Source organism: Bombus affinis, chromosome 5 (genome assembly GCF_024516045.1).
Source record: "Bombus affinis isolate iyBomAffi1 chromosome 5, iyBomAffi1.2, whole genome shotgun sequence".
NCBI classification, from domain to species: Eukaryota; Metazoa; Arthropoda; class Insecta; order Hymenoptera; family Apidae; genus Bombus; species Bombus affinis.
Genome location: NC_066348.1, coordinates 11,748,975 through 11,761,318, shown reverse-complemented (window position 1 = coordinate 11,761,318; position 12,344 = coordinate 11,748,975). Strand labels below are relative to the sequence as shown.

At 31.6% G+C, this 12,344-nt stretch overlaps 4 protein-coding genes across 4 annotated transcripts in view; 1 reads left to right on the top strand and 3 right to left on the bottom strand.

Moving 5' to 3' along the window:
• Window positions 1-2,226, bottom strand: part of LOC126916711 (uncharacterized) — a 5,088-nt gene extending 2,862 nt beyond the window's left edge. The window contains exons 1-4 of the mRNA XM_050722774.1: window positions 2,054-2,226; window positions 1,474-1,624; window positions 687-789; window positions 210-367 (exon numbers count right to left, since the gene is read on the bottom strand). Coding sequence (XP_050578731.1) covers window positions 210-367; window positions 687-789; window positions 1,474-1,624; window positions 2,054-2,153 — 512 coding nt within the window. The 5' untranslated portion in view covers window positions 2,154-2,226. The remainder of the gene's footprint in view (window positions 1-209; window positions 368-686; window positions 790-1,473; window positions 1,625-2,053) is intronic.
• The window catches only part of LOC126916712 (uncharacterized), a 23,341-nt gene extending 17,862 nt beyond the window's left edge, over window positions 1-5,479 (top strand). Inside the window, exon 10 of the mRNA XM_050722776.1 lies at window positions 4,973-5,479. Coding sequence (XP_050578733.1) covers window positions 4,973-5,133 — 161 coding nt within the window. The 3' untranslated portion in view covers window positions 5,134-5,479. The remainder of the gene's footprint in view (window positions 1-4,972) is intronic.
• Window positions 1-8,115, bottom strand: part of LOC126916704 (rotatin) — a 237,586-nt gene extending 229,471 nt beyond the window's left edge. Inside the window, exon 1 of the mRNA XM_050722756.1 lies at window positions 8,103-8,115. The gene's annotated coding sequence lies outside the window, so the exon portion shown is untranslated. The remainder of the gene's footprint in view (window positions 1-8,102) is intronic.
• On the bottom strand, window positions 5,302-12,344 carry LOC126916710 (uncharacterized). The gene is made up of 11 exons (XM_050722773.1): window positions 12,176-12,344; window positions 11,484-11,634; window positions 8,790-8,892; window positions 8,304-8,461; window positions 7,761-8,028; window positions 7,374-7,578; window positions 7,008-7,189; window positions 6,554-6,761; window positions 6,101-6,304; window positions 5,737-5,970; window positions 5,302-5,557 (listed from the first exon to the last, which is right to left on the bottom strand). Exons 1-11 carry the CDS (start codon window positions 12,273-12,275, stop codon window positions 5,376-5,378), a joined length of 1,995 nt encoding a protein of 664 aa, XP_050578730.1. The 5' UTR covers window positions 12,276-12,344; the 3' UTR covers window positions 5,302-5,375.

Sequence of the window (12,344 nt, the reverse complement as noted above, 5' to 3'; positions counted from 1 at the left end):
TTTATACAAAGCTCATGTTACGTAAAAATTTTTCTTATATAATAGATACTGGAACAAAGAATTAGACTATAATAACACTTCGTGTAATCAAATCTTTTATACAATAGTATACACAAAAATGAAGGATGATATACTCTGCATACAAAACAGATGATATCATATTATTTATGATAACATTAGAAAATAGTAAAATATAAAATAATATTTACCTAAATGTCGAAGACGATGCAATGGGACATTGTGTGACATAAGGAACACCATCGTAATATTGGAAACCGTTTTGGAAAATTCCATGCCAATGTATCGTAACTTCCATTCCTGTAGCAGCATTCTCCACGTCGACTATAATGCGATCGTTCAAACACGTCTGTAAAGTATGATAGTTGTACAATTTTGCTATATCACTAGGATTACCGATCAAAAGAAACCATGTGTTTCTAAAAAAAATTGTAATCTATTACTGTAATATAAATTAACGAAAAGACAATTACAAGATAGTTTTCGAATGTAACAGTACTTTTGCGTTACACATGTGCGAAGAAGCTAAACAATTTGTACAAAATTCTACCCAGAATACCAAGATCACCTAACATTAATATATCAGAAGTCTGTCGTTATTTAATATTTGAATATTTAAAAAAGTACAAAGAAGAAATGACAGTTTGTTATCGTATTACAATTTTTACCTTGATCAATGGTCCTGGTAACTGTCGATTGATTGGTATCAAGGTCTTTTCAACTCCATCCCCTTGGATACATTGGTCCTTTCCAGTTTCCACATCACAAGCACTGATAATATCGATATTTAGTTTATTTAATCATCGATTTAGGTATGTAAGCATCTTTATTTCTAACTCATTTTACTGCAGCTATTTTCATAATTCGACGCTTTAATTGAATATGTATCGAGAACTCTAAAAATTAGTAGTTTATATAAAATAATTACTTTCGCATTAATTTTAGATTTACCAATTGTCATCAATGACATTTATCAAACACTGCTTCAATATTTTAGCTATTAGAAAAACCAAGTGATATTTGATCCAAGCATTAATATACTTTAGCCATCGAATTAGTCTCATATTAGTTACAGATTAGATACTGTACTAAGTGTAACAAATATGCATTATTCGTGACATAATTGTTTAATAAAGCATATTAACACGTTGACTGCCGCACGAATTTTATTTATTTATTTTTCTTGGAATTCGAGACGAATTGAAATATACTATACTGTAACATTTATTTTTTGAAAAATATTATATCGTATTTCGCTCGCGTCTTTCTGACAATGTTATCTAAAGCATTTACATCGTTGACTATTTTTTAATCCATGAAATTTTCGTTATTTCAGACATTCTAAGAAGATTAATAAAACGTGGGTGTCTGATGACTATCGTGGTTATTATATGTATGATCTAAATGTAAAATATTTCTCAGTATATATATATATACATGTATATTAATACGTACGGTCCTTGTGTCGTATAGAATTCAATGTGGAAGGTATAATAACAATTTTTAGGTTCCTCATTATCTTGGCATTCCCGTGCGCATTCTTCGGGCGTAGACAGCTTTATCGATGAAGAATTTGCGCTATGGTCATTCGCTGGATCCCAATACGCTGCTTGTAAGTAAAACATTGTATTAAAAACATATATTCGAATGAAATTATAAAATGCGGCAAACGACTTTAATCAAAAAGAAACGTAATGATATAATTTAGGTAACGATACTACGAAGATTAATACGGAAACTTAGTTTTACATTAAAAAGAGATCGAGCAATTTATACAATGCATACATTAAATATATGTATAAATGTAATAAATGTAATAAAAATAACATAGAGCAAATGATTATTAATCGATCTACAAGCATTAATTCCACCATTAAAGACGAACAAAAATCTTCTCAGTCTCCTCAGTATGTAGTTGGAATAAGAGGGTGTCTTTAAAATAGTTCGAGATATATTAAATATGGTAAACTAAAATGAAATGATCTAAATTAAGGAATATTCTGTAATTATGAATTTCTGTAATACTTATACATACGATTACTGTAAGACAGTTGTGCGTGAAACAGTAGAATAATGCAAAATGGGTAAAATTTTTCCGTAATCTGAAAAATTCTTAAAAAATCAAGGAGCGCCATTTTTCAGCGCCAAAACGAAGCAAGATCGACCGACTTACTTGCTTCCTTTCAGTTGGCTATTACTGGCATTTTTTCCGTTAATACCGTCAATTTATACAAAAAAGCAGCTATTTAATTATTTTAAAAATTTTCGGTTTATATCTTCGGGTACCGATTTTCTTCTAATTACTTGTAAGTTTATCGTTTAAAAGCTTTTTTGTGCTGGGTTTCTCCCAATTATACGATGTCGAGGGCATCACTTAAGTAGATGAATACAGTATCTAATCCACATATTTGAATTGCATGTAATAAACATTCTGATAAGAAACAAACTAAATGCTGTATAAACAATTGCCATAAAATGTTTTATTAGAATTCTACGCAATAAATAGAATTTTAATTGCCATCTTGTTGCGTATACAGATCTGATTATGTTGATTCCTTTTCAAGAATTCTGTGCTTCTCATAATAATACATGTTTATGATCATCAACGATTCATCTTAATATTATGATATCAACGGGAAGAGAAACAATTAGAAAGGATCTTTCAACGTTCAATAAGATGTTATCTTAAATTCAGTTAGTTGTCTCATTTGATCAGTTTGAAATTTTGTCACATACGAAATAATATTTAATTCTTGCTGTACAGATCATGATTTCATACTGGAACTCGATTAATAATATACACTTAATCTTTAATATTTCCTGACATATAATATCGATTATAATTTCATTCCTATTCGTTGTATATATACTACATATTTATTACTATTTTATTTTTCATTTCATAGTTTCAAATCTTCTAGGCGACATTGATGTTTCATTTCGAAGATTATGTTAAATTAGAAAATTATGTTCAGACTATGTTTAATGTGTGCTAATATATAACATGAAGATAACTAAAATAACAGTAAGTAGCAAATAATGTATTATCATCGATTTTCGTTAATAACTAAAAAATACCTCTTTCTATTTTCTATTTTCTATTTTCCCAAACATATTATTTCCAAAAATAAAAATATCCTACGCACGGCGTATGCAATACATATATAAGGCGCTCCAACTTATTGTTCATTTCCTGGGAGTTCTGTGACAGCCGATTGCGTGAAAGTAGAGAAGGCATATAAATATGTATATCTAGATATATGTGCATACAAACAGTATACAACATAAGTAAGTAGATATTTATCACGGTATAATATAAGTATTTACCACGTATTTATCCCTTTGCTTGATGCCAATATCTTGTTAAGGACAGAAAAGGATTTAACTTATAATTATTATTAATAATTGATAGACAGTAAACAAGGCAAACAGCGTAATGCTATTGTCTATAATTTATTTACACATTTCTCAACGATAATATAAAATATATGAAACGATAAGACAACATCTCTTAAGTGTTCGCAAATTTAGCTAATCTTTCCCTACTTTGTTTAGTATCGACAAGAGGAGATCCAACCCCAACGATCTTTACATACAGTTACTCATATAATTGTTCAAGCACCCTCACAAACGAAGTAAGCTTTTTAAAATTGGATCGAACGAGTCGAGTTTTGTTGACTAGTTAGAAGGACTAGTTTACCAGGTGAAGCGTCAAAAATATTTTGAAAAAGTTGCAATCGAAAAAAAATTCAACAGCACATTTTGGAGATGTACGTCAACTGAAAATTTCATCGAAATCGGTCGATATGGAAACAAAAGACAAGCATCGAAAGCTGCAACGATCTTTAGGTCCGAAAATCATGAAAAATTGCGATTTTCACCATTGTCGAGCGTTTGTAGATTACAGAAACGTTAATCGATTTTTCAATTTCTCAAAAATGCTCAAGTCGTTTGGCCCAATTTAAATTAATTAATTTAAGAAAAGGTTATGCTATCTGAAAGGAAGTTCGATCAATTATCCGAGTAACTGTATGTTGTCAAGAACATTCTCCCAAGTAACCTCCAGAAGGTTTTAGAAACACTGTATGCGTTGCTCGTTCAGTCCATTCGTTCGTAAAAATCTAATCCAACCCAGTACCAAATCCACACGTGAAGGAGTAATTTAAAAAAAGGAATTTGTAATGTATTGCGCTTTTTACTAGCGAGTAACGCGCATGTTTTTTTCTTTTTTTAAATTGGAAGATAAACCCGACTACCTCCATGTGCACAATCGCATACATATATTTTAGGTATAGTAATTAGGTATAAAGAGAACGTATTTTTTAAATTAGCTCTCTAAGGAATAACAAAAAGGAGCCAAATTGTAGGTTGTAAGGAGAATATCCTTGACAACATACAATTAATTGGAGTTGGGTCCCCGTTTACTGACATTTACTCAAATTAAGGTTATGATTACTATAAAATGCCACTGTTTAAGGAACTTCAATTCCGTAATTTTAGTTTTAATTACACGAAATAGTACATTCTCAGATACGTCTTTTAGAACACACTCGTTTCTCATGTTTTCTCCTCGAAAATGTTTTTCACAAGCGAAAGGATCAAGTACTCGTTAGGGGACGCAAAATTATTGACTTCTTCCTTTACACGTTCTTCTTTTCTTTGAAACACGTCGTAGTTTTCGACGTGTTTCAACGTAAAAAGTAAGTTTTAATGCGCAGGACTCACTGGTTCGAAAATTACGCGTATATAAAACTGGGCATTTTTAACAGCTTGATAAATTACTTTGACGCCGTATTGACTAAAATTAATTTCAGCTGTCGCACGCTCCAATAGAGTCACTAAATTGTCCGAGATATATTACTTCTATATATATTATAAATATATTAGGTCGTTATATTTCCAATTATGAAAACGTTTGATAAAATTATGGCGTGAATGCATTTATTATCTGTAGGATATTGGATGTGGGAAACGCGGCAATATCGGCAGGAAACTGCACTTGTTACGCAGTTCTTCTTCAAGGTAGAAAATCGTGAAAGTTTTTTATCCGCTCCTTTGTACTTCCCCAGGCGCGCAAGTAATAAACACCCGGACATGATATTCCATACAAATTAATTTAATGTTTAAATTTCAAGCTAAAAAGTCACATTAATTTTACGTTATACTATAAATAATTTTCGTTTATATCAAGAAGGAGAATCCTTTAAAAGGATAAAGAATAGGTAAATATTTGTTTAAAAAGGTAATTTGTGAATTATATCGTGAAGAATAAAAAAGAGTAAGTAAGAGTAATAGATTCTGAAAATATATTTTTGTTTCATCACTTTTTACGTGTTACAATACGATCAAAGAATTAATTAAACTTGGGGATACCGAAAACCATAAAAATCGTTCAAAGTGTGCAACGCAGGTCTCCAATTGTTGCATACCGGGAAATTTAGTGGTACCGGTGGAAGATCTTCTCTGTCCCCTACGTGTATGACCAGTTCCATTCCAGTAATGTGATGCCAAGTAAAGTGACAATGAAGTAACCACCACCCTATAAAGCAATACAATATTATATCTTCATCCGAAGTATTTTAATTACTTACTGTATTGTAAATATGATATAAATGAATTTAATTAAGATTAATCAAATATTCGAGACAAACGTTCTTAGATGAAGAAGAAGACGAAAATTGTTTCGGAAATACGTATGTATATAATTGAATATCTTACCTGGATTATCCGCCTTGAAACGTACAATTGCATATCCTCCCATTGGAATTTTAACAGTATCTTTACCAGGTGGGTTCGTATATTCTCCATTTTGAAGGCGTTCCGTGTGTTGCTCTATCACTTCGTCTATGTCTGCTGTCGAAACATTTCTATTATCACCAAAATCCCCCATACTAAACACTCTAAATTCGTAACCGTGTAGATGGAACGGATGATATAAGCCGTCCAGTGGTACTATAATAAAATTTTGTTATTTAATATTATCGAATTTGCAATACTTTTTTGCGCAATGAAACAAGATTAGTCTGTTAAATAGATCAACATTCTTTTATCTTGTTTCGTACTAAAGACAAATACTACATACTTTCGTCGTATATTACTAGCTCCACGACATTATTTAATCTTGTATGAATAATTTGCGAACATGTGCAAGGTTCCGTGCAATCGTTCTGTACATTTTTCTTGCATACCGTTTGGTAAGAACTACGTTGCGTGAGCAGAGGCGCCGCTGGAGTCTCGTACGATATATTACCGAACGTAGAAAGAAGCTGAGAATAATCGTTTGCAGCTGAAACGAAACAAACGTTTTACTAGTAAGACGGGATAGATATCGACAAATAAATAATACAAAAATGAAAAACAAGGATAAAACGGAAGAAGAAAATTTTATTCTTTTAGCCGAATGCAAATAAGCTGATTTTCGTATGAATATTTCTTGCGCGTTAGAAATAATTTGCTATGATAAGAAAATGAACAAGGGGACTTATACATATGCATATACTTAGTTACTTTCAAAGAAGTATTAAATACAACTTACTGAAATAGGTACGGTACATGTCTGCTACAAATAGTGTTCTGTCCCCATACTGAGTGTAATTGTAAAAGAAGAAAGGTAATATGTGTCTCTCATCCGGATCAACTTTCAAGAGATCATCATCGGTCTCGAAGGCTTCCAGTTGGTTCACGCAAATTCCATTTTCTGTGTTGTCTGTATTGCAATCCTGTCCACTAAGCGGATTATAGATCTAAAAAATCGAAATCATCGATTAATAGAAATCAAGGAAGAATCAGGTATTACAGTTGTTAGATACACTCAAATAGTATTTGAAAAATAATTGGAAGATTTTAGTTTGAGAAATTTGTAAAAGCTAAAGTAGTTCAAATTAATAATTAAAGTAATAATTATAAATAGAACTAAAGCTACATTTCTTTCTCAGGGAAAGTAAATTTTTATTTAAGATGAATAAAGCAGAGTATATTTTGATACTTACAACACCATCTATTGTATCGTTATAAGTAGGACTTGGTCTTGTAGGCCAATTAGGACCACCTTCGTATTTTAAGATAGCTAACTGCTGTACCCCAGTTTCGTTACATTCACCAAGTCCACGCACTTGTATCCAGTAAGAATCAACACTTTGATTTGCAGTTAGGATAAAATCGACGCGTTCACCTGTATATTTCGAATGCTTATTTTAAATACATGAAACGTAAACTGGTATAATAAAGCAACTTTCTCTCGATTCTGTATTAATGCAACAAAAAGTTCTATCGTATGGAAAATATTCTTAGTCGTAATAACGTAATAATCTAATTGAACGGCCGATTTCGAAAGGGAAATTTGAAATTTATCAAACCTGAAGACGAGATTATTTTATCCACTGTTCTGGGTTGCACGTTTGCACCATCCTGAGCAATTATAACTAATTGATGTCCTTCGATTCTAAGTTCCGCCAGGCATACTGTACTGAAAGAATTAATCATCCGTATTCTGTGCCGTTCTCCGCTCCTTACGGTATATTCTGTTATCGGTGAATTGGTAGTTCGGCCGGTAACTGGATCCTAAAAGCAATTATAATTTATTAATAATTAATAATCTGCTTCTAACGAATAGTATTAGCAAACAGAAACGAAGAAATCGTTTCTATCCAACCATTTAATCGCCTAATGCTATGAGCTTTGCGATCCTTAGACAATATAATACAAAAGAATATTTTTCCAGTAAAGATATGCATATAGTTTACCGTCCAATTTCCTAAACCGTTTATAAGTATGTTCTGTGCAGCCTGTCCTGGGTCACGTCTATACGAACCAGGATAACGTTCTAACGATAACACATGCATCCAATCACTTAAGAATATGATAATTTCATCTATATCGTATGATTGATAATGAGGATCTCTAGATGGTGGATCTCTAACAATAAGACCACCATATTGCCCATCTAGCATGTGTGTCCATATGTGAGAATGGTAGAAATGCGTGCCCGAATTTTGCACTATAAAGTCATATCTAGAACAGGATATCACAAAATTTGTATTTCATTTAGTTTCATACCGTGGTATTTTATAAGAAGCTTATTTTACGTGTAATATTTTCTTTTATAATGGGCACTAAACTAAAAGGATTAAACCGTAATAACAGTTCGCGTAATCAAATCCTTTATATAATAATAGACAAAAGAAATGAAGGGTGATATATCGTTAAATAGCACACCGAATAAACGACATCATGATATTTATGGTAACATGAAAAGAGTAAAATACAGACTTTAAAATAGTATTTACCTAAACCACGAAGAAGACGGAATCGGACATTGTGTGACATAAGGAACACCGTCGTAATATTGAAAACCGTTTTGGAAAATTCCGTGCCAATGTATCGTGACTTCATTTCCTGAGGCAGCATTCCGCACGTCTACTATAACGCGATCGTTCAAACACACCTGAAAAGTACGGCAATTGTAAAATTTTATTATGTCATTACAATTACCGATCAAAAGAAACACGAGTCATGTGTTTTCTCAAAAAAATTACGATCTATCACAGAAGTGCATTTTATATTTTCATCTCCTTTGTATTTTCTTTATGCCCACGTATTTGTCGAAATTAACGAAAAGACAATGTCGAATAGTTATCGGATCTAACAGTACTTTTATGTCAGATATATGCGAAGAAGCTGAAAAATTTATGTAAAATCCTGCTCAAAATACCAGGATCATATGAAGAGTATAAAGGAGAAATCGCAGTTCGTTATCATATTACGATTTTTACCTTGATCAATGGTCCTGGTAACTGTCGATTGATAGGTATCAAAGTCTTTTCGTATCCATCTCCTAAAATACATTGGAACCTTTGAGATTCCACGTTACAAGCACTGAAAATATTGATATTTAGTTTATTTAATCACCGACTTAGATATGCGAGCATCTTTATTTCTAGCTTATTTTACTGCAGCTATTTTCATAGTTCCACGCTTTAATCAAATATATATCGAGAACTTTAAAAATTGGTAGCTTACATAAAATAATTACTTTCACGTTAATCTTAGTTTTACTAATTCTCGTTCAATGATATTTACCAAACGCCCTTTCAATGCTTTAATTATAACAAAAGTTTTAAAGCAACTAATAACCCAGATAGCTCACGACGCCCTAAACACGTTCCATCGTAGATCTAAATGTCTTACAACCTAAACTGGACGCGTGTCTTAAAGACGTTTTACATCGTAGATTTTACATAGGTACATCTACATTCGTAATTGTCCAAATTGTTGAGCATACTTTTCTCTCGATTATGGATAATATGGATTGTCCAGTTCTATACGAGTAGTGTAAATCAATAAGATCGCGTCCACTGTCTAAATACTTGACCGAAACGTTTACAATTTCGTTGTATTATATTCGATTATTCAATTATTTAATTTAACTTTATGATATATTTTTCCTTCGTTTAGTGTCTACTTTTTACCTCGGTTCTTTATTGTTTTTATTATAATAATCCAACGAATAACATTTTTACTTCAATATCAGTCTCAAAACAATGTCTCGAGGCACTAAATTTTCACTAATTTTTGCACTTAATTCGTCAAAAGATTTCAAGAAGTAAATTCTTCTTTGAGAAGTCTGGCACTAATAAAGAGATATGTACCCAATATCTCTTTTCTGTGGTAAAATGATAATTAAATAACACACGTAACGAAAGTATATTTGTTCATAATTTCGGTATCAGGTTACTGCGTCCATGATTAAATTGTAACTGGCAAACGCGAAATGCGGCGGCAAGTTAACGTAAAACGCTCGTGTGAATTGTCAGGAAAATTATCAGAAAAATAAAAACAAAGAAAAGACACGCAAACGTGGTGTAAGGTCGTTAGTCTGCGCTGGGCTTAGACTCTGTGTAGACTTATGCCCGCGCGATATCTCTGCGATCATATATCTTTCTTCGTGCTCCCAATTAAAAATAACGAAAACAGACATACGATTGCAGCGACATCGCGCGATCATCGACATCGAACAAAAGTCATTCGTCTGCATCTGTTCTAAAGACGTACGAGATGGACGTGACAAGAACATCCGACATCGTTGTTTATAAGACATCCAGGGAACATCTTCAAGACGTTTCGACAAACATCGATAAATGTCTCGCATGAACGTCTAGTTTCGATAAAAACTGATACTCTGTAGGGATATCTGCGCGTGTTGGCGTAATTTTTGTTTGCAAAAAGGATTAGAAGATAGTTCGAAGTTTAGAAACAAAGGGCAACAAAAGTAATCCTTTGTTAAAAAATATTCCGAATTATAATTGTCGATAAATTCCGGGAGGAATATTTTACTACTAGAAAATATTTTAAAGAAAGTTGAGATCAGAAAGTTGTAGTCAAATCAGAATTTTAGAGACAGCGTAAATAGGATATCAATGCAATAAACAAGTGCTTAAAGAAATCGAAATAAAATTACATTTAATTTGCTTTCGCGTGATTGATTTTTCGTTTTCCTTTAGGTAGCAGGATATGATGGAAATAATTTTTTAATTGTTCATTCAGCAATTATCAAAGATTGATGAATAATATTGATTTATGAAGCGAGTATAACGAACAGCAACTTGACATTAAAGTACAGATGATTGGGGAGAGAAAGGAAGAAAGAATTTTATAATTTAAGAATAGCACTAGTTTTGTAATATGTGAATATCATCCTTATTTTACTGTTATTAATGTTTATTTCTATAGAATTCAGTATAAAGAAATTCTCACTTAGGATGCTACAGAAAAGGTAAATATTACGGAAGGCAGAAGAAAGACCGAAATATCGATAGAGCGATGGTTCAAAAGCGTTTCAGATACAAAAGGAACAGCGGAAGAGTTTCGATTGTATGTATATTATTATAGTATATTAAATATATATAAATATATACGTGTATACGTATATATTATCGTCCATAAGAAGTGTTTGTCCTATCTAGCAATACACTTTATGAACACACTTTTTTGTGAATGATAATTATATTGAATTTTTATATTGAATTGAATATTATAGTGAACGATAATTATACGTGTAATATATAGAATAGTTACTGTATTAAGCGTAACAAAATATATATATTCGCGGTTTAAAAGAATATATTAACACGTTGACTGCCATGCAGATTTTATTTATTTTATTCTGGAAATCGCAATAGATTGAAATATACTATATCATAACATTTATTTTTTGGAAAATGTTATATTATATCTGTTCAGGTCTTTCTGACAATTGTTATCAAAACCATTCGCGTCGTTGACAATTTTTTAGTTCATGAAATGTACGTTATTTTAATCATTCTACGAAGTTTAATAAAACGTAGCTCACTGATGACTATCGTGGCAACAAACGTGTTAACGTGTATCTCCTGTCAGATATTATATATATGATTCAAACTTAAAATATTATTCAGTATATATATATGTGTGTATATATCAATACGTACGGTCCTACTGTTGTATAGAATTCAATATTGAAGGAATAATAACAATTTCTAGGTTCTTCAATATCTGTGCAATTTCGTGCACATTCTTCGGGCGAAGAAAGTACTATCGATGAAGAATTAGGACCATAGTCGTCGGCCCAACCCCAGTACGCTGCGCACAAGTAAAACAATATATTAGAAACGATATTGGAAAATCATCGAGTAAAATTATAAAATCCGTCAAGCAATCCTAATCAAAGTGAAGTATAATGGTATAATTTAAATAGCAATAATACGAAGAATAATACGGAAATTTTTAATATTTATTATTATCAGAAAATTTAAGAAATGAGATTATAAATGTTTCGCGTAAGAATATGCATACATTAAATACATGTATCAACAAAAAGAGATATAGTAAATGATTATTAATTCATCCACAAGCATTAATTACATCATTAAATGCGAACAGGGATTGGTATGCTGACAATGAGTCTCCTACGCATATAGTTGAAATAAGCGGTGTCTTTAAAATAGTCCGAGACGTACAAAACATAATAAACTAAATTAAGAAATATTATGAGCTATTCGTTTCAAATGAATCCATATTCATATATGCATAAATTACATACATTAATAATATACTTTGTATAAAGAAATTTGCAGTAATTTGACAAATTTTTAATAGACAAATTACATTTGTGTACACTTACGGTTACTGTATGACAGTTGCACGTGAAACAGCAGAACAATGCAAAATGCATAAAATTTTGTCACATTCTGAAGAATATTAAAGAAATTAACAAGCGTCATTTTCCACTGAAATTCCGGCGTTTTATGGGCCTTCTTTTAATTGACTACTACTAACATTTTTTTTCGCTA

Coding starts and splice junctions, on each gene's coding strand:
- LOC126916710 (XM_050722773.1), bottom strand. CDS start 12,275: ATGACGCTTGTTAATTTCTTTAATATTCTTCAGAATGTGACAAAATTT. Junction 6,762..7,007: donor ACGATACAATAGATGGTGTT/GTAAGTATCAAA, acceptor TCGATTTTTTAG/ATCTATAATCCGCTTAGTGG. Junction 5,558..5,736: donor TTTCAAGGCGGATAATCCAG/GTAAGATATTCA, acceptor ATTGCTTTATAG/GGTGGTGGTTACTTCATTGT.